This window comes from Eurytemora carolleeae, unplaced genomic scaffold (assembly GCF_000591075.1).
Source record: "Eurytemora carolleeae unplaced genomic scaffold, Eaff_2.0 scaffold756, whole genome shotgun sequence".
Lineage (NCBI taxonomy): Eukaryota > Metazoa > Arthropoda > Copepoda > Calanoida > Temoridae > Eurytemora > Eurytemora carolleeae.
In genome coordinates, this window is record NW_019396647.1 from 76,124 (window position 1) to 98,394 (window position 22,271).

The 22,271-nt window shown below is 32.8% G+C and overlaps 1 protein-coding gene across 1 annotated transcript in view; it reads left to right on the plus strand.

The window, feature by feature from the left end:
* The first annotated feature begins 214 nt into the window (after positions 1 to 214).
* The window catches only part of LOC111706859 (cubilin), a 30,618-nt gene continuing 8,561 nt past the window's right edge, over positions 215 to 22,271 (plus strand). The window contains exons 1-26 of the mRNA XM_023479789.1: positions 215 to 255; positions 1,724 to 1,769; positions 3,505 to 3,633; positions 4,342 to 4,438; positions 5,386 to 5,478; positions 6,058 to 6,180; positions 6,520 to 6,641; positions 7,270 to 7,345; positions 7,666 to 7,734; positions 8,100 to 8,179; positions 8,567 to 8,635; positions 9,767 to 9,860; positions 10,242 to 10,368; positions 10,861 to 10,970; positions 11,844 to 11,916; positions 12,240 to 12,355; positions 13,489 to 13,579; positions 15,116 to 15,201; positions 15,610 to 15,811; positions 16,983 to 17,075; positions 17,209 to 17,336; positions 18,217 to 18,317; positions 19,300 to 19,393; positions 20,093 to 20,184; positions 21,076 to 21,183; positions 22,152 to 22,267. Of these exons, the coding sequence (XP_023335557.1) occupies positions 216 to 255; positions 1,724 to 1,769; positions 3,505 to 3,633; positions 4,342 to 4,438; positions 5,386 to 5,478; positions 6,058 to 6,180; positions 6,520 to 6,641; positions 7,270 to 7,345; positions 7,666 to 7,734; positions 8,100 to 8,179; positions 8,567 to 8,635; positions 9,767 to 9,860; positions 10,242 to 10,368; positions 10,861 to 10,970; positions 11,844 to 11,916; positions 12,240 to 12,355; positions 13,489 to 13,579; positions 15,116 to 15,201; positions 15,610 to 15,811; positions 16,983 to 17,075; positions 17,209 to 17,336; positions 18,217 to 18,317; positions 19,300 to 19,393; positions 20,093 to 20,184; positions 21,076 to 21,183; positions 22,152 to 22,267 (2,575 nt within the window). The 5' untranslated portion in view covers position 215. The remainder of the gene's footprint in view (positions 256 to 1,723; positions 1,770 to 3,504; positions 3,634 to 4,341; positions 4,439 to 5,385; positions 5,479 to 6,057; positions 6,181 to 6,519; positions 6,642 to 7,269; positions 7,346 to 7,665; positions 7,735 to 8,099; positions 8,180 to 8,566; positions 8,636 to 9,766; positions 9,861 to 10,241; positions 10,369 to 10,860; positions 10,971 to 11,843; positions 11,917 to 12,239; positions 12,356 to 13,488; positions 13,580 to 15,115; positions 15,202 to 15,609; positions 15,812 to 16,982; positions 17,076 to 17,208; positions 17,337 to 18,216; positions 18,318 to 19,299; positions 19,394 to 20,092; positions 20,185 to 21,075; positions 21,184 to 22,151; positions 22,268 to 22,271) is intronic.

Sequence of the window (22,271 nt, forward strand, 5' to 3'; positions counted from 1 at the left end):
AAGCAGGCAAAACAATTTTAAATCTTAAAAATAAATATAATAATAATATAATAAATATAAGAAGAGCAAATTTAAACTTGATCAATTCATAAAATACATTAAAAATTGTTGCATAATTCTCACGTTGATTATCCCACCCTGTACCGGTTGGGGTTACATGATATATATATATATTGTACTTGATAAAGATTTAACTCAATGCTTCAGTGCTAACAATGATTATCTACCATACACTGATTATTATATTTATATTAGGCATCAGAAAACTTCAATCTGAAAAAAGATAAAAAGTTAAAAACTCAAAATACCAAAATTTATTGAATGAGATAAATCAATACATAGGTGCAGAGGAAATAGGGGACTCTGATCGTAGTTTTAAATTGACCTCCTATTTAATAGGGGGCATGTCCGATTCACAACGGTACCCTTGACACCTTAATCTGATCAATAATCTGGAAGATGTTTTTTTTTGGCTTAATAAGTGAGGGGTTCTCATAATTTCTCCATTTCTTTTTGAAGCAAGAAATGCTGCTCCGGTCAATTTTGTTGCAGAAACGCAAACACAAACACAAACATGAATATCTAATACCTACTTATTAGACAAATCTTTTATGGATACCTTTGTGAATCGGACGATCCACTCTCTATCATGGGTCACTTCAAATTACGTTTACAGTCCATTTAAATATAAAAATGAAATTGTTTGACGGCATCATAAAGTCTAGCAGTGAGATCTAGACAAATCTAAAAGTTATTTAATGTTTAGACAACCTAGACTTTAAAGTGTCGCAACGCCGTGACTCAACAACTCACTTATACTTTCAGCATATACAGTATACAGTATACAGTATACAGTATACAGTATACAGTATACAGTATACAGTATACAGTATACCTTTTAGGTTGGCAACGCAATTGTTTTTAACTTAAGTTTAAGTGAAGTAATTAACAAAATACTGTTCGATTTGTGTGTGTGAGCGGCCACATTCTTGGTTAGCATTTCAAACAGCAGTCTTTACAAAATGGAGATTTTAAAAATATATTAATTTTGCTTATATTGAAGAAAATGCTTCATTTCTTGTCAATGTAATACAGTGTGGCCGAACTTTATATATGGGGAAGGTTTTATCTATGCGTTAAACTTAAACTTGAAGCATTATTTTATACATTAATGTTAGTAAAATATTTACTAAAGATGAGATGAGGAACACAACAAATAATCCTGATTATGAATTTCATGAAAATGTTTCTAGTTCACGACGACATTCAAAACTACTTTATCCAACGATACATTTAATTTTAGACAACTCTAAGTCTCCTGAAGTTTGCTAAATCCCAGATATGTGATACAAAATTATATGTTTAAAAGTTGTGCCAATATATTTTGTATTTGTAAGGGCACTTTTTCATAATTGAAAAAAAATTGGGAAATTTTCAAAAATCATAAGTAGACAAATATTCTCATTTTTTGCTAATAAAAACATGAACAATTTTGCAAACTTTTTGACATAGGTTTTTTAAATAGATAAAAATTGCTATTTTCAACAAAACCTGAATATAGACTAGTTTGCCACGGAAGCTAAAATAAGTACCCAGTCAGTACATATGCCGGAGGACTCAGGCGATTGGTTCACCTAGTTTTAAGTCTGAAGCAAATTCTAGTAAATTGTACAAGCATTTATTTTTCTGTCCTTTATCTTGAAGTTTCTGATTGTTTTAATAGTGAATAAATGTTTGAGTCAGACCTCTAGAGATGTGTTCAATGATTAGTAAGTATTTTGTCTGTATAGTAATTGGTAATTATTTCATCACTTTGTAAGTTATGTATCTGCAGTCCATAGTTTGCATTTTGTTAATTTGTAATTACATTTATAACATATTATAACGTATTTTTTACAAAACCAAACTTTATTTAAAGGGTTTAAAGACGTAATTAATATACAAGTAATCTCCAATTATAAAGATTAACTTTTCGACTGAATATTAGAAATTTTCAATTTCAATTTAAGCAATAATGGCAATTTTTAGAGATTTACAATTACAATCTTAAAGGGACTGTAAAAGAAAAATGAAAGGGGGTATAGACTGAAACCTGAGAATCTCAGGAATTAAACGATACCTATAAGACATCTATCTGAATTCAGGGGCGGATACAGGGGGGTGGCGGGGGGACATTCGCCACCAGACCCAACTTAAATCCCTGTCCTAATCCAATATTTTTGTTCCTAATTCCTGAACAATCTTTTTATTGTTCCTAAATCCCTGTCCTAATCCATTATTTTTGTTCCTAATTCCTGAACAATCTTTTTATTGTTCCTAAATCCCTGTCCGAATCCTTCAATTTTGTTCCTAATTCCTGAACAATCTTTTAATTAATCCTAAATTCCTGTCCTAATCATTTATTTTTGTTCTTAATTCCTGAACAATCTTTTAATTGTTCCTAAATTCTTGTTCTAATCCGTTAATTTTGTTCCTTAAAGTTAAAAATCTAGTTTTTTAGTCTTTAGTCATTAATTTTGACTCTTTTTGAGTCTTTTAAGTCAAAAAAAAATTCGCCTGCGGCACAATTTCTTGTTCCTAATTATTAATTTTTTGGTTCCTAACAAATCTTGCCCCCCCCCCTTACTTTAATCCTGTATCCGCCCCTGTATCTGATGTTCCTGTCTCGAGAAGTTGACATAAAACTGTGTTAAAATCATACCAAAACGGATATACGTTAGATATATGTTCGTAACACGTGACCAGAACTCCTTCAATGGCGGTGCAGTATACTGGTCACATGATACAGAAGGAGACACACGTGACAATAATACTGAACTGCCATTGGTTGGAGTTCTTGTGACATGATTCGGACGTAAATATGACATTATCAATTATATCTATTAAAAATGAAAAATTATTAAATTCAAATAATGATCACTCCTGTATGCCGAGTCCATTATAGCCTGATCCAATCAGGATTCAGTCATGTGTTTGTTGTCTATTCTGAACCAATAAAAAAAGTATGGCGGTAACATCTATCTTTCTATCTATATAATTATCCAATTAGAGTTATAAATCCTTCAATCGGCGCTATCAGTAAATGGAAATATTTACTTCTACTGAAACTAAAGTTTATCAGGCTCCTCTGGGATATCGTTGTTTTCAGATTGGTTGCGTATTTGTTGAATATGATCTGCTTAATACTACAACTCTTTATCTTACATATATACGTTTTGGTATAATTTTGACACAGTTTTATATAAATTTCTCGAGACAGGAACATCAGATAGAACTCTTATGTCTCAATCAACTCCTGAGATTCTCAGGTTTCAGCCTATACCCCCTTTCATTTTTCCTTTACAGTCCCTTTAAAGATAAAACAAAACCATTATCATATCCTCATTGTCATTAAGATAAATGTTAAAAGGGTTCGGTTGTGAATTAGAGATATCACTCTAATAACTCTAGATGGAGGATCACTTGAAACAGTCCCTTAAAGACTCCACTTATCTATTCTATTAGTGCCCGGATCCGAGTTGAGGGAGGTACTCTTATTCTCCAGTCTGCTGAAAACAAGAATATTAGCTTCCAAACTCAAGGATCTGGATTAGTTAACATCAATGGAGAAGATCTATCTAGGATTATATCTGGGTAAGATAATAGTTTCAAAACTTAGAAGCAGTTAACATGAATGGGTAAGTTCTATCTATGGTTTTATGTCTGGGTAAGTTATTAGTCTAAAGGCTAAGAAGTAGTTAACATCAGTGGGTAAGTTCTATCTATGGTTTTATGTTCGGGTAAGTTTAGTTTATTAGTTTAAAGAAGAAGTTAACATCAGTAGATAAGTTATAATATAACCTATGGTTATATGTCAAGTAAGTTATTAGTTTACAGGTTAAGAAGTAGTAACATCAGTGGGTAAGTTCTATCTATGGTTTTATATCTAGTTAATGTATTAGTTTCAAGGCTAAGAAGAAGTTATCATCAATAGTTATATGTTGTAAGTTATATGTTTCAAGATTAAGACGTAGTTAACATTAAAGTGTGTTTATGTCTAGCTGGGTAAGATATTAGTTTCAATACCTAGACAAAATATTAATAAATTAAATTTTTTGAAGGCTTTAATGTATTGTACGAAAATTGTATTCATGCATTGAAGATGTCTGCTTAATGGCATGCACTCCAATTATACACATGCCTACCCTCTGCTGTATGTAGAGAATATCGCATATTCTTTGCTCTCTTGCCTCTGATCAATTGATCATGAAACCTCATTCCTAGAACAATTTTCATAAAAACAGATGAAACAAAAAATCCCTTGCCAAAGTTGAAAAAAAAATAATTGATAACTTTTATTAGGGCAAGGAATCAGACCTTTGAAACTACAAATACAAGATTGGGAGAAAGACTTCGTATTATTGAGGACAGGATGGGAGATCAAGATATAAATATTCAGGTAAGTCATTCAAAATTTATAAATTTTGGTTAAATTAAAGAAATTGAAGAAATTAGAACTGGGACAAAGTTCTCGAATTCTCCATCACTTTTAACACAGTTAGTTAAGTAAAAGCCAATACAACGACTGCTTCAAGGTTATAATGCAAGGAAAGTATATTGCAGTTGCGTATATTCTGCGTACATATAGGAAACCAGTCTCTCTTTGCTGAATTTGTAAACAGGAATAGATACATCATCAGTGTTCGTTTAGAATCTAAGGAGGATAAAAGCTTTGAGTTTTGAAATTTTTGATAATTTTGATAGTTTCCTGTGACCAGAATATTTCATTGATTTTTTTTTGAAAGATGGATCCCATGTCAGGCTGTGACATCCGTCTTGTGTTTAATTAACGCCCAGAGACAGCATACTGCAGTACAAAAAGATGCTTACACCTCTGAAATAACTTTCCTTGCATTATAACCTTGGACTGCTTATTTTAGTTTTGATTTCTATCAAGGTATAATACATCAGAGACATAAGAAAAGTAAACAAAGTGAAGCTGTCAATTTAAAGTTACAAGGTTACCCAGACCCACAAAAGACTTTTTAAGATGGCCTGAAACTCTTGAAACATAACAATCTGAAGATTGAATTTATGGATTGATTTAAGTATTGTCTTTTAAGATATATTAAACTATTTGGCCGAGGAAGAAACATGTTTACAGTTGCTTGTATTTATGAATGCTAGAACAAATTCTGTACTACAGTCGCATCTGAAATCTCATTTTTTGTAAGTAACCAATGCATGTATATAGTATATACATGTTGACACTCAATTCCAATGTTTATATTGGGACACCCTATACTAAAATTGTTTAAATATTACCTAAATATACGCTGTGGGTTAATAATTTCTTCAGATTTCAACTCTTCGCCAATATGAAACTTATTCCATTTATTCCTGTAGGACCAGTTTGTTCTACTTGAGAGGCGGCTTTCCTTGTTGGAGAATAAAACCTCTGGTGACATTTCAGGCAACTACAACAAGCTCAAGAACAAGGTAAAGAGTATAAAGAGGTTTAATTGGTTAGTTTATATCAATGATTAATGCACCAAGCCATCAAGGACAACATATTATTCTAGCTTTGAAACCTAGCTTTGCCTGGAAACTAATTCCCGTGGTGTGACCGAGTTAGCCCATCAAAATTTAAGGCAAATTGGTCAAAGGTTTCATGCCTTTTGATCGTACGAACAAACAAACATAATTTCAAGCAATACCCGATTTACAATAATACCCTTTAAACCTTTGACTGTTCATCGAGCACAGAGACCTGTGTGTGTAAATCTTTAGAATAATATAAAACCTAGTCTACGCTGCGTGCGTACACTGTAAGCTCAACACAGCTGATATGTTACTTGCATCTCTCGAAAATATGGAATATTTGAAAGCATTAAAAACTTTTGATATTTTGTTCAATAATTACAAGTGTCTCTGTAAATAATGAAGCCACCCTTGACCAGTCAAAAGTTTAAAAGGTGTTGTTGTGATTGTGAATCGTACACACCCCTAAGTAAATGTGAGGTCACTTGAAATTATGAATGCAGTCGCTTTAATTCTGTACTGAATAATGTATTGCAGGTGAAGAGGTTGAAGGGACGCATTGATGAGCTTGAGGCCCAGTTGAACCTAGATTCCTGTTCTTCCAATCCATGCAAGAACGGAGGCTCGTGCATAGATACTTACCAAGGGTTCATCTGCCAGGTAAACGCTTCTCTTTTCAAATTTCAACCACCTTTCTACAGTTTAAAGTTGAACCAAATCACAAAACATGGAAATAATCATGGGACGACTTAAAATTCTCCATTGATTTTAATTGCGTCTAAAAGTATAATGCATTTCATAAAGCTTTATGATGTGTTAACATGTATTTAATAAGTTAAGCTTGAGGAGCTAGTTTTGATATATATCCTAAACTCTAAACTTGAGGAGCTAGTTTTGATATATATCCTAAACTCTAAACTTGAGGAGCTAGTTTTGATATATATCCTAAACTCTAAACTTGAGGAGCTAGTATATCCTAAACTCTAAACTTGTTTATAGTGTACTGAGAGCTGGGAGGGACCAACCTGTGAGGTTGATGTGAACGAATGTTATCAGTTCGCAGGAACAGACCTTGGTTGCCAAAATGGCGCTAGTTGCCAAAATCTTCCAGGAACATACAGGTTAGAAACATACTAAATTTGGTGCATAGAGGTTCCGGTGGAATACAAAGATCTGATGCGCTTCTATGCTATTATTGATATATTTTAGTTTAAAACTATCGAACAATAATTTTACACAGAGCTGTTTTTTGGTAGTTTTGGTATTTTCAGGGGAATTCAAATAGCTGACGAGGTATCCACTGACATGGTATTAGTCTTAGTCTTTCAGTAGGTTCGTTTCGTTGGGACTTTGTTTTGCCTGTATTTTCTTTCAAGGTTAAAAGTTGGCATAATGTAAGAACAGCAAATGTTTTTCTTACACCATGTCAAACTTTGACCCTGACAGACAATTTATGCGAAAAGTACCAAAAATGACACAAAAACAACCATGTTGTAGCGATTGCTTTTCGATTCTTTTTATGAATAAAGATATTGCTAAGTTGAATAGAGTTGAATAGAGTTGAATAGAGTTGAATAGAGTTGAATAGAATCAAACTTTAGCGTAGTGCATGGTTTAAAGTCTTGGGAGTTTTATTACTGAGGTTCAAATATAGCCTTAAAATATTTTATGCCTTGGTCTCACTTGTGCTTATTACTCGCTCATTAATTAGCAAAAACGTCGTATTTTACGAATAAACTCTAATTCCAGATGTCACTGTACGCCTGGGTTTTACGGAATACACTGTACAAGGAAAACAAACAGTTGTAGCAGTGGAACTTCACAGGTTAGAGAATATATAAAAGTCAAAAAATATTTTTTTAGCAACTAATAAAACTAAAGGGATAGTTAATAGACCGTGTGTTTATTGGAGAACGATGATAAATATCCTTTATTTTGCTGTGTTACATAAGAAAAATCTTTGCGTGCAAATTTTTTGATTAACCAAAAAATCGCAAGCAAATATTTGCATTTTAGTGCAAAATTTTGCTTCCGCTGAAATTTTATGCATACACCATACATAGCAATGGAGTAAAAAAGAAATATATTTATCAAAACTAGAATTTTACAATAGATAAAACCTTTATATCTCTTTTACATGTTCAGGAACTATGCGGTCATGGTTTATGTGTGGACGGATCCGGATCAGATTCATACACTTGTATTTGTGATCAGGTTAGGATCATACACTTGTATTTGTGATCAAGTTAGGATCATATACTTGTATTTGTGATCAGGTTAGGATCATATACATCTATTTATAATTAGGTTAAGATAAAATACTTGTATCTGGTATAAGGTTAGGATCATACAGTTTTATCTGTGATAAGGCTAGAATCATCCACAAATATATGTTATATTAGGTTAAAGCCATATATCTTGTATCTGCGATCAGTTTAATGAACAATCAAATCAAAACTATGATATATTTAATAACAACAGCAGAAACATTACTGTACAGAGGAAATAACACAACATTGATTGCATTGTACTTTTTGTTTGTTAAAAATGAGTACAAGTATAAGTAAGTCTAATTAAAGGGCTGGACCAAGGATAGTTCCTCTGCTGCCTGTAATGTTGATATCAATGAGTGTACTGCACCCAACCCTCCTTGCTCCAGGTAAAACTTCAGTTTAAATTAAAATATTAAATTTTTTAGAATTGTTTTTAAAAAATCGTTTTTTTTCCATCTTTCATGCAATTACTGGCTTTTAAAGATTGATAATTCTATTTCAAATCAACTATATAATTATATAAGTTTGACTGAGTATAAATATTTTCTGTTCTGTTTCTGTTAATGTTTTTCATTACTACTTTTTAAATTATACATAACAATTGTCAATCGGTTAAAAATTAATTTAAAAAGGATGCAAATATAATACATTTTTGGTACTTTTTGAAGTTTTGAAAACACATGGAAGTGGTCTTTATTTATTAATGTTTAAATAAATTTTAGATTATTATTATTATTAATATTATTATTATTATTATTAGTATCTAATTTCAGAAGTCCTGAAGTTTTGTGCATCAATACCCCTGGTAGTTTCCAATGTGGACCTTGTCCCCAAGGATACAGGTTAATCATCAATCAATCAATCGATCAATTAATTAATCAATTTATAAATCAATCGATCAGTCTCTTTAATCTACAGGGTGTATCGCTAAACATGACAATTCCTTGCTGAGAAAAGCGAGAAAAGCATTTGTCCTTTTAAAATAAATTGCGGCAAAACTTTTCTAAAGAGTTGACAGTCCCAGTTTTGATTACCATATACTGTCCCACGAAACATGACAGTTTGTGAATAGTTTTAAATGTCTTCTTCCATAAACTGTATTAGATGTTAAAGACTTTTTCAGTTTATTTAGTTAAAAAAAAATTTTACTTATTATTTTACTTTGAATCCAATTTAACTATTAAATGACTGCCATGAAATATTTTTTTTTATTCTCTATTTGGTATCAAACAACTTAACAATTTATGAAAGAAGACATTTTAAACTATTCACCAACTGTCATGTTTCGTGGGACACCATGTATGTTAAACTTAATCACTTCAAAACCTTAACTGGTCGTTTATAACCTGGTAAATGTTTACTGTTTAGTGGCACAAGTGGTGTACCGTACGCTGCTTCTTTTTCCAATTATTTTTTTTCAGGGTCGAAATTTGTCATAGTGTTAGAAATATGCAATAGTTTTCAATATTGTTTATTTTAAACATTTGTGTTTCTTATACAATGCCAAAAGCTTATACAATGCCAAAAGTATAGGCAAAAATTAACAAAACACGAACCATTGCGATCCAAAAATGAATGTATTAAAACGATCGTTTTTCCATTTTTGGGGGGAATAAATATATTTTAAGATTAATGAAACAAAATTTATCTTAATACAATTAAAATTTTGGAAATTTATTTGAAATTCTGTTTACTAAAACAAAACGTTCAAAACCACTTATTGGGACACACTGTACAGAAAATAATGGAATAGGAATACAATATTATATCAATATTTATGTAATGATGTTGATACAAAGCAAATAATTTACTAGGCATTTATTAAATGTTGTGAAATGGGTCTGTTTATGGTGTACGATTGCTGTGTCTCAAGCTCATTGGACATTTTAAAGTTATATCTTTATTCTCAAAGTCGTCTTCCTATTCCAGAGTTTTCTGGTTATCACTGTAGATTAATTTATTTTTTGATTTAGTGGTAATGGATTTTTCTGCAATGACTTGGATGAATGTAGACTAAACAATGGTGGTTGTAGCATCAGCCCAATAGTACAATGTATCAATACACAGGTTTAGAGTTTTTCATTCAATATTTATTTTATTATTTTAATTGCACCCCCCCCCCCCCCCTCCCTAAGGATTATATGTGGCACCTGCTTCAGGGGTAATTCCATGGAACTTCTTCTTAAATTGATATGATGGATTTCTGGACGGAAGAACAAGCCTGAAGATATGAAAAATACATACTTGACATTTTTTTAATTTAAACTCCAAATAACAATTTTTTTTTACAAATTTGGTATTTTTTACTTTCATATTTTTATAATTATAATTTTTCAGGTACTAAGAACTAATAACGCAGATAATCTTTTTAACTAATATTCTTCTTTTCTGTCCACTTTATTCAACTATGTTGCATTATCATGAATTCTAATCCAAAATATTACCAAGGGTTCAAGAAGTTGTGGTGCATGTCCATCAGGGTATTCTGGAGATGGAGTTGTGTGTTCATACTTAGGACCTTGTCATATGAACAACGGGGGATGCCATCCTATGGCAACATGTGTTGCAATGTCAGGTTAGACATACCATGATTAAAGTATTCACTGTAAAAAGTGTATTTTAATTCAATATATGTATTTATATAATATAATAATAAAATCTTTTTCTTTATAATATTGCCCTTAAAAGGAAGGATATGTTATTTACTGAAACATAATAAACATGTTTGTGTTGAAAAGCATATTGTTTTCAGAATAAAAATGACTTAATATTTTTTTATGTAAATACGAATAAGTAGCCCTGAACTTTGCTGAATTAAGTTCTTTCCTTTTTTTAAGAATGTTGCTAACCACCATACTTCCTGCAGTATATTGCGTACTATATGTAAACATACACTGAGCTTCCTTACAGAGAAATAATCAGAAATAAACTGCCTTTTTAAATTAGAAATCCTTACTAGTAAGTACGGCTTTAGTTAGTAGAAATACAGGTTAGTTGAGCTAGAAACAGCTGGTTCAACTCAGTCAGTGTTTAAATCTACGTTGTGGCTTACTGTATTCTTTTTAAGGAATTGTGAGATGCTTCTGTGCTCCTGGGTATGGAGGATCAGGAATTGGACCATTTGGATGTCAGCCAGGTGGTCAACAGATACCTGGACCTCTCCCTCCAACTCCAGAGGTTAATATCTATCGTATCTTAATAGAATGGCATTTTCCCAAGAAAGACTTCTCAAGTTTCAATTTCCCAAGTGGAAACCTCCAAAATTTGCAATATTCCATGAGGCAACTTCCCAAAGATCAGGTTAGGCCTTCAGAGGCTGCTATGGGGTCGGCCGCTGCGGCAAAGATGGGAAAGTGGGCCGATCACCAGGGCTAGAACAGGTAAGGGGGCTCAGTGCTGCGGCTAGGACAGACTTAGGAAGTTGTAGCTTGGGGAATTGCACATTAAGGAAGTTGTCACTTAGGAGAATATCCTTGGGAAGTTGCATCTTGGGAAAAGGCCTTGGAAAAGCTCCTAACACATAATAGTACAATTTTTCCATTTTAACAACGAATAGAGACAACTATAAGATCGATTTTTTGCGGTTTCCCGTTGAATTCGTCCAGATTTAAATGTGCAGATCTTACCTAATCATTTACAGATATGTAGCTAATCTAATCACTGCTGTATTTTGAAATATTTCATCAAAGTTGATTGTTTACATGGTGTTGTAATAATAAGTCTTGATTACATGGTGTTGTAATAATAAGTCTTGTTCACATGGTGTTGTAATAATAAGTCTTGTGTACAGGGTGGTGTAATAATAAGTCTTTTTTACAGGGTTGTGTGATAATAAGTCTTGTTTACAGGGTGTTGTAATAATAAGTCTTGTTTACATGGTGTTGTAATAATAAGTCTTGTTTACATGGTGTTGTAATAATAAGTCTCGTTCACATGGTGTTGTAATAATAAGTCTTGTTTACAGGGTGTTGTAATAATAAGTCTTGTTTACAGGGTGGTGTAAAAATAAGTCTTGTTTACAGGGTGTTGTAATAATAAGTATTGTTAAAGGGTGGTGTGATAATAAGTCCCTGTGCCTCCTCACCCTGTAGAAATGGTGGAACCTGTTTACCCAGTGCTGCAGGTAATTACGTCAACTATACACTGTGCAGAACAAAATCACGTGTAACCTGTACATTTACACTTAACTTACACTGGACGGTGAAAAATAACATGAAACCTGTACTTTTACACGTTACCTTCACAGTACGGTGAAATTTAACATGAACCCTGCGCATTTACACTTTACTTACACTGTACAGTGAAATTTAACATTAAACCTGCGCATTTACACTTTACTTACACTGTACAGTAAAATTTAACATGAAACCTCCGCATTTACACTTAACTTACACTGTACGGTGAAATTTAACATGAAACCTGTGCAATTGAAAACCATTACTTCAGGTTTTACCTGTCAGTGTGCTTCCGGGTTTACTGGGTTAACCTGCATGGAAACATTTGACCCTTGTGCCTCAGCTCCTTGTCAGAATGGTGCCACATGTAGATCAACTGGAAATCAGGTAAACCCATGGAGCACACAATATAAGTATTCAAATAAAATTAAGATTAAATAAAACTGTAGAAACTTAACCTCGATATCGATTTCGTTTTCATCCAAAATGGTTAAACCTTTGCCTGGTTGTACACTGTTCAAGTTTACTTTCAGCTAAACCACTAAAACAACAGAAACATCTTTCTGACCTTAACTCAGGGAATAGGAATAAAGGGAAAGGAAATGGCGCTGGTCTGGCATGAGAAAGCCAGTCGCGCTGCTTTGCAAACGAGTTCGGTATTCCTTACACACAGATCTTTTGGTACAGACACACAACATGACTACAGTCAAGGAAATTGCAAAACAATGTCGTCAATTATAATTAAGCTTGAATGACGACGAAGTTTATTGTAAACTTTAATCAAATTATATTCTTTGCATGAAATTTTGGCTTATAGTGTTGACTTAAAAGTTATAAATAATAAACTACATGTATATTAAACTTATTTTTAAGTAAACAATTAACAATAAACAAATGACGACTAGTTTGTTGTAAACTTTAATCAAATTATATTCTTTGCATGAAATTTTGGCTTATAGTGTTGACTTAAATATATAAATAATATACTACATATGTATATTAAACTTATTTTTAAGTAAACAATTAACAATAAACAAATGTACTCTCCTAGAGTGTACAAATACCGAGATTCGTATGTACTGTATATACATACAGTACACTCCTTTGGTTCGGTATTCCTATACACCCACTCTTTTGGTACAGACACACACACATGACGTTTCCGCCCCCTACATTAACTACTGGATTTGATATACAGAAAGTAAACCTTTTAATTGATGAGCATCCACCAGGATTTTAATAAGAAATGATCCAGAGAAAAGGAAAGCTGTATTAAACGACTTAAATTAAAGGGACTGTAAGCGTTTCTTTAAATGACCCATCCATGCAAAGATTGTAATGCCTGATTTACAACACCTGATTTGAAACCATAATCTTATCAAAAATGTGAAAGATACCGTCAATTTTCTGACTCGATAAGATTTTAATTCTGATTATTTTTTCCTGCTTCTTACAAGCAAGAAAAGTGCATATTTTGAATTGAATAAGTTTCTCGCCTCTTTTATTATAAATTATCCTAGATGTTTCAATGTGAGTGTGGGTCTGGGTTTTCAGGAACATACTGTGAGGAGGAAATACAATCCTGTGGAGGAGAATTCTTTGCTAATTCAGGTTATTTTAATTTGGTGATTAGTAGATATTTAATTAGATGATTAGCATTTAGGGATTAGTAGATAATTAGTATTTGGTGGTTAGTAGATAATTAGTATTTGGTGATTATAGATAATATTGTCAACCATTAACATTAAGACAAATATGTATTTGGTGGTTAGTGGATTAATAGCATTTGGGGATTAGTAGATCATTATTATTTGGTGATTAGTAGATAATTAGTATTTGGTGATTAGTAGATAATTATCATTTGGGGATTAGTAAATAATTAGCATTTGGGGATTAGTAGATAGTTAGCATTTGGGGATTAGTAGATAATTAGTTTTTGGTGGTTAGTAGATAATTAGTATTTGGTGATTAGTAGAGAATTATCATTTGGGGATTAGTAAATAATTAGCATTTGTGGATTAGTAGATATAATTAGCATTTGGGGATTAGTAGATAATTTGTTTTTGGTGGTTAGTAGATAAATAGTATTTGGTGATTTGTAGATAATTAGTATTTGGTGATTAGTAGATAATAAGCATTTGGTGATTTTTAGATAATTAGCATTTGGTTATTAGTAGATAATTAGTATCTGGTGATTAGTAGATAATTAGTATTTGGTGATTAGAAGATAATTAGTATTTGGTGATTAGTAGATGATTAAAGTATTTGGCATGATTAGTAGATTATTAGTATTTGGTGATTTGTAGATAATTAGTATTCGGTAATTAGTGGATAATCAACATTTGGTGATTAGTAGATAATAAGCATTTGGGGATTTGCAGATAATTAGAATTTCAGGATTTGTAGATTATAAGCATTTGGGGATTAGTAGATAATTAGCATTTGGTGATATGTAGATAATTAGCATTTGGGGATTAGTAGATAATAAGCATTTGGGGATTAGTAGATAATTAGCATTTGGGGATCAATAGATAATTAGAATTTGGAGATTAGCAGATAATTAGCATTTGGGGATCAGTAGATAATTAGCATTGTGATTTGTAGATTATTAGTATTTGGGGATTATTAGATAAATAGCTAAAGGGTCCAGCGTTTTCCGTGGGAAAAAAAATTGAAAAAATATATATATATTATATATATAATATATATACACGAATGTCTTGTTTTGTTACATAGATTAGCATTTGGGGATTAGTAGATAATTAACATTTGGTGATTAGTAGATAATTAGTATTTGGTGATTAGTAGATAGTTAGTATTTGTGATCGGTCGATAATTAGCATTTGGTGATTAGTAGATAATTAGCGTATGGTAAATAGTAGATCATAAGAATTATTGCAAATGGTAAATATTTTGAACTTTGAAATTTGTCGATAATAATCAGCTCATGCGCTTTGTGCAGATAGCTGATAATTATTAATTAATATGTAATTATGAATTGTCGAAATCTTAATGAGTGATTTTTGGGAAATACGGAACAAAATTTTCAACGAATGAGAAGATTAGAGCCAAACCATGTAAAATAATGTTGTCACTGCACATTTTAATGACTGCAAGTATAGTTTAGTTTAATCTATTTTGTTTTAGGACATATTGACTTTCCAACAGGAGATGGGGTTGAATACGGACATGAACTAACTTGTAATTATCTGATAGGTGTTGAATTTGGACAGGTATAGTTTATCTTTTCCATACAGGAATTGTTGTCCCTGTCCTCTCGTAGTTATTTTGGAACCTCACCACCCTTCTACATAGGGTTTATGTGTGGACGGATCCGGATCAGATTCATACACTTGTATTTGTGATCAAGTTAGGATCATATACTTGTATTTGTGATCAGGTTAGGATCATATACATCTATTTATAATTAGGTTAAGATAAAAAAAAAAAAAAATATGCAACCCCCATGATTATGTTATTCCAGGAAAAGATAGCTTGCATTTGATACAAAGATATTCAGTTCTAAAAAGGGAAGTTTGTCTTATCGTTCGTGAACGAAATGAACATAAACGATTACCCCTTTGTTGTTTTCCGTTAGTTAAGACACGTTGTCCTACCCTGAACGAGGAATATATGTTAAGGTGGTGAGACTTAACTTCACTGAGTTCCACATGGAAGGATCTGGAGCAGACTGTTATGATTGGTTGGTTATCTATGACGGATCAGATCAATCTGGGAATAAGATCGGAAGATACTGTGGGGTAACTCTTCCCGGGGAGAATGGAACTATTTACTCAAATTCTAACCAAATCTTTATGTCATTCAGATCTGACCATTCAATAGGTAAATATACAATTTCTTTAAAGATTAAACCAAGGAACTATTTTAGGAACCCCAAACTCAAATGTGCGCAAATTGTGTTCCGTTCTCACTGTGAGTAATGTAAACAAACGCAGGATCCTGCTCCCTCAACCTTTGGAAGAGAAGAACCAATTAGCTTTAAGAAACTCCAGTTATTTTCTTTAACTTGTGTTGTGACAGACTGCCAATAAATACTCATAAAAATCATTATGAGCTTTGTTTTTGTTCATTATTAATCCTCTTTCCTGCATTGAACGCGTAAATTTTTACGATTTTCAGCCTTAGAATTTTTTTTTTGTATCCTACCGCACAGTTTGCTTTTTGTTGTTGGCTTAATTTGAACAGACTCAGAAAAGCATAAGAGGGTGTTCCATGCTAAGCCCAGGTCCAACAATCATTTTGCTGATAATTGTTTCATAAACTATTGAGAAAAAGAGAAAACAAAGAGCCAACAGGCGTGTGTGCAGAGAAATAAAATTAAATTAAATTAACCTTGCCAATACTTGTATTCTTGTCCCATTCCCAGGGATGGGCATCGTTTTGAGATACGTTTTGAGGTACGTTTTGAGGTACGTTTTGAGGTACGTTTAGAGGTACGTTTTGAGGTACGTTTTGAGGTACGTTTAGAGGTACGTTTTGAGGTACGTTTAGCGGTACGTTTTGAGGAATGTTTAGAGGTACGTTTTGAGGTACGTTTAGAGGTACGTTTTGAGGTACGTTTTGAGGTACGTTTTGAAGAACGTTTTTCAAGGTTTTTTTTTAACTTTTTGGGAAGCTCCACATGAATCTAATTTGTAAATTTTATTTCCAAATTTATGTGCTTGATAAGTTTGCTTTCATTTCATTTCGCAATATTTTTACTCTGGATGAAGCTTCACCAAAACTATTTTTCAGAACGTTTTGATGAATCGTTTTCAAAACCTTAAAATAATTTTTGGTCAGAATTTTATTTTTGCACAATTTAATAAAAGTAACTTAAAGAATTTAAAATTTGCCCAGGGGTTATTTTTTTAGCACCTTCAAAGCCAAAAAACCTTGAAATAAATTTTAGAATAAACCTCAAAATTATGCTATTAGCACTAACACTAACTATTGTGTAAAAATTAAAAAAAAAAAAACTTGCTAAAATCTATTTATTTCTGTTCTGTTCTAGCTGGGTATGGGTTTAAAGTCAACTGGAATGCATCTCTTCCAGTCTGTGGAGGACTGTTTACTGGGTTATCTCATGGATCAATTAAATCTCCAGGTACTGATTCAAACCTTGTAGAAAATAGATAATGAAGAAGTAAATTGGTTGCTATCAATATCATATTTAGTGAAAATCTAGTCTCAACCCTCTTTTAGTTTACGACGACAGTCCCTTTAATCCTTCATACTAGGTTATCCTGGGCAGTATCCCCACAATGCAGACTGTACCTGGACTATCTCTGTAGAACCTGGAAAAAGAATTCAGTTTCATTTCGCTACCCTCAGCATAGAAACACATTCAACCTGCGAGATGGATAAGGTTGAGTCGGTGTCCTTCAGAAGTTCATTCCCAAGCTACAGTATATCCCCTGTCGACCGTTCATCCCTTGTCGTTAGTAAACCCTTCGACAGTTCATCCCTGTCGACAGTTCAATCCCTGTCGACAATTCATTCCTTGTCGAAAGTTTAACATTGCTTCTAAGTCTGACATTATGTTAAACTGGTCAACTTTCTGGAAGGATGAACTGTCGTAGGGCGGATAAACTGATGCAGCACACCGGGTTGGGCGCGAATAATCATGATACAATGCTCCTATTTTCTATAAGTATAGCGGATGGAATCAAGTTGTTGGCGCAATTTTCAGTTAATTGAAAATATTCTATTTGCAACCAGACTCTCATGATAATTCCTACACGAATGTCATCTATTATATGATAAATTAAAAATAATATCCATATATGTTCTATGCTACTAAGGAATTGTTACAGGAGGGTGGGGCTTCATTTTTTTCCTTTTCAGGGGGTGCTCAGCACCCTTCGTGACCTGAATACCCCCAAAAGTAGTATCAATAATCAAAAGTAGTATAAACTTCGCCATTTCAAATTTATTTTACTGTTTATAAATATTAGGAACTGAAAATGAAAATAATCATAAAAAAACAATTTTTCGTTAAAGGATTTGAGTCTTTGCCACCAACTCAAATCTTATGATCTCTCTAAATTTGCAACCTGATGGTTTGAACCTTTTATATATCAAACTTAGATTTTTTTATCTAACAGAAATCATAGTTTAAAATATCTAAGGTCTTTGACAGGTGGTTGCAACTGCAAGGATAGAGGGATTAGAAAATCGGAATTTGTGGCAAAAACTCAATTCCTTTTCTGTTTGAAACACGTCTTTAATGATTAGTTTGTTTCTAGCTTGAGATATCAGAAGGGGATGCGGGTCATGTGATTGGTCAATATTGTAACTCTACTCTTCCTCCCCCGATCACATCATCAGGATCAGAAGTCTCTGTCAGGTACATGATTAGCAAGGCGAAGATTAGTAAAATGTATGGTTTCCAGGGGAATTTTCAGTCCCAACGGGTTCTGAGCCCCTTCCTGGAAAGAAAAAAATTAGCCTCCCAAGGAGAACATTCTTGTGTTCGCCCCAGTACGTTGAGAATTCAGAAAGGACGGGATTTGATATTTTCTTAAATTCATGGTTCCCTGCGGCTGTAATCTAGTTTGTTGTAAAGAATAAAAGCATATATATAACCAGTTGGGGTTTAAGACCATGAACACACGTAACCAGTTTGGATTTAAGACAATGAGCACATGAAACCAGTTTGGTTTTAAGACAATGAGAATATGTAGCCAGTTTGGTTTTAAGAATGGAGCATATGTAACCAGTTGGGTTTAAGAATGGAGTATATGTAACCAGTTGGGGTTTAAGACAATGAGCACATGTAACCAGTTTGGTTTTAAGAATGGAGCATACGTATAACCAGTTTGGGTTTAAGAGAGCAGCATATGCAACCAGTTTAGTTTTAAGATTAAGAGTATATATAAATAGTTTAGTTTTAAGATGAAGAGCATATTTGCCCAGTTTGGTTTTAAGATGAAGAGCATGTATGTATACCCAGTTTGGTTTTAAGAGTAAAAGCATATACAAGCAGTTAGTTATCAAGAGTAAATTGATACAAATCTAGTTTTGTATTAGGAGTAAAAGCATATAACCAGTTTGCTATTACGACTGAAGATTCAAAGATGAGTTAGAGAAAAATACTCTCAACTTCAATTTGATTTAATTATACCTGGCAGACCTCTGGCATAAATCAAATTGTACAGTTTACCTGTAGAAGGCATAATTAACGGGAAAGTACGCCGAGAGTGAGACCATGGAATGGGAAATAAAACTTTAAGGACATGACAGTACTAATTTAAATAGACATTTGATGTTAAAAATTGTAATTTTCACTGAAAATCAAAATCAGGGCTTTTAGAGCCTGTTTATTTCAGATTTACATCCGATGCATCTCTAAGTGACAATGGTTTCTTGATCACGTGGTCAGCTGTTCCAGGAGTACCAGGCTGTGGGGGTCTTTTATCTCAGGTACTAATAAAATAGGACATGTTCTTAATTTCTGAATTATTATAGGGCTGAACATGTTCTTGATTTCTGAAATATTATAGGGCTGAACATGTTCTTGATTTCTGAAATATTATAGGGCTGAACATGTTCTTGATTACTGAAATATTATAGGGCTGAACATGTTCTTAATTTGTTAATTGCCGTTTCATTAATATTTTTTGATTTAAAGAAATATGACATTTACAACCTGATTTTGTAATTGTTAAACGAATATATGAAAATGTTAAAGGGCACATTTTATAAGATATTCTTAGCGACTTTACTCCTCCCACTGTATAATATAGAAATATTATATCAAAATAATTAAGTATATATGCCACAAATTTAGATTTTTAAATCATTATATCTTTGCAAACCGATGTCGTAAGCCTTTGATATTTCAAACTATAAATTCTGTTGGATGAAATATTGTAGGTTTGAAATATCAATATTCTACGCCATCAAGGATTTGAATATTTGAGTTTGTGGCAAAACTCAATTCCTGTTAGCATTTTATGCTTCCAAAGAGGTCTTTATGGGGACAGGCATAAAATAGACACTATTCAGGAGATAGATGACACACATTGAGACTTGAGAGTGCACTTTGTGTTTATTAAATACTCTTTTTTTATGTTTTTTGACGTTTTTTCCTTAAAATAAATATTAATGTTGATTGTACAGGCTAAAGGAGAGTTCCGGTCACCCCGGCACCCAGAATCCTATGATGTAAACCTAAACTGTCAATGGATTATCAGAGTTCCACCCGCCGACAAGTAAGCTCAGTCCAGACATTAAATTTAAAGGAGTGTTCGCAAACTTTATCAGGGGGGTGTAAGGGCAGTTATATGGAAATACGCCGTGTCATGTAGTTTTCACAATTTCTGATAATTGTACAAGAATACTTTTTCTTTATTCATACTTTCCGCCGAGTCAACATCTTTAATCTAAATGTAAAAGGCATCTACATTCTACATATATAAAATTGTCATCTCTGTTTGTCTATCTGTTTGCTTGGATGAACTCAAGAACCCCTGGAAATATTTGCCTCAAATTCTGACAGGGGAACTCGGGAGAACCACGGGAATGTTCTATAGCTTGATTTTGTGATTTTAAATTGTGGGATTCCACTTTTAAAGGAAAAATAGATCAAATTGTAATTTACGACCAAGTGCGGGTAAACGGCCGAAGTAACTCATGAACACATGGTCCAATTCGTCTCAAATTTTGATTGGGGAACTCGGGAGAACCACGGAATGTTCTTAGCTTGGTTTTGAGGTATTAAATTTGGTGGGTTCACTTTTATAGGGAAAAATAGATCACACTGTAATCTACGGACCAAGCGCGGGTGAACGGCAGAAGTAGCTAAGAGTACCCAGGGCAACGCTGGGTTCCCAAGCTAGTCATTTCTTAATGAATTAGAATATTTCCTTTAACTCATGCCACAATGAAACAGTTTTGGTTTAATTTTTGAAAGTGTAAAAGATATAAAACTGGTTTAGAAACTATAGAATAGGAATAATGATGTACAAAGCAAAAAGCTTTACTAGTAAGTAAAATGGGCCTTTTAACACTGCATAACTGCTGTGTCTTGTGTCATTATAGACTATTTAAAGCCATAACTTGAGTCTAAAAGTTGACTTCTTATTCCGGAGTTTCATTTTCAGAATTGTTGTTGAGTTTGGTCAGTTTGAACTTGAGAACCAGGCAACCTGTGAATTTGACTACCTGGAGATACGAGATGGAGGATCAAGGAATTCTCCGCTTATTGGACGGTAACATAAATATATTTGTCTAGGGACAATTATGCGTGTATTCAAGGTCACATTCCATTTATAAAAAGAGGGGCATGCCCGGATTCATCCTGGTACCCTTAAAACCTCTCCTGAACAAAAATAATCAAAATATATTCGCTTCATTTTCATCTTAAATTTAAAAATTTCTTGTTTTGGCTAACTACTTTTGCGAATAAAAAAAAATAATGTTCTTTTATTGGATAAAAAAAGATGCACTGTTAAAAGAATATAAAGGTTTGCAAACAAAATTTTCAAGAAAAGGTTAACATTGTCACAAGGAAAAGAATATTAGACTTTAAATTGAAATATCAAATTTTATAAAAGCACAATAATAGGTTAAAATATCATGATCTTTGACAAATTTAACAATTTTATTTATTTTTTTTTATCCCTTGAAAACGAAACTTTTTTATTCATCTCGAAATCAACTTTTTACAGAAATATTTGTATAATCTAATAAGCTTTACTATTATAACAACAACTTTAAACCTTTCTCTCTAAACCTTTTATTCCATCAAAAATTGTTACATTTCTAAAACGAGCTAGAAAATTATCTTGAGAAAAAAGTGTTTTTTTTTATCTAATCTATAGATATAAAGTTGTAATCTCTGTTTGTCTGTTTGTTTTTCCGACGATAACTCAGAAACCTCTTGACCGATTTGACTCAAGTCTTTGATTGGCGAACTCATGAGAATCCTGGCTATGATCGTAGCTTGGTTTTGAGATTCTAAGTTGATTGGGTCCGGAAAAATAGCTAAAATCGTGATTTACGACCAAGTGCGGGTAAACGGCGGGAGTAACTATGAACACTTTTCTTAAGATGTGTTTGGGGACTTTTTCTTTTCCAGATTTTGCCAAAATATGTGTACATTGGACACATACATATATTGTATTCCATGGTACATACAACATGAAAAACTAGGTAATAATACATGTACTGTATGTAGGTACTGCGGTACAACGCCTCCTCCAACAATAAAATCTACAAGTAACCAACTGTACATACAGTTCAGATCAGATTATTCAGTCTCACACTCAGGCTTTAGAGCATCGTATAAAACAGGTTG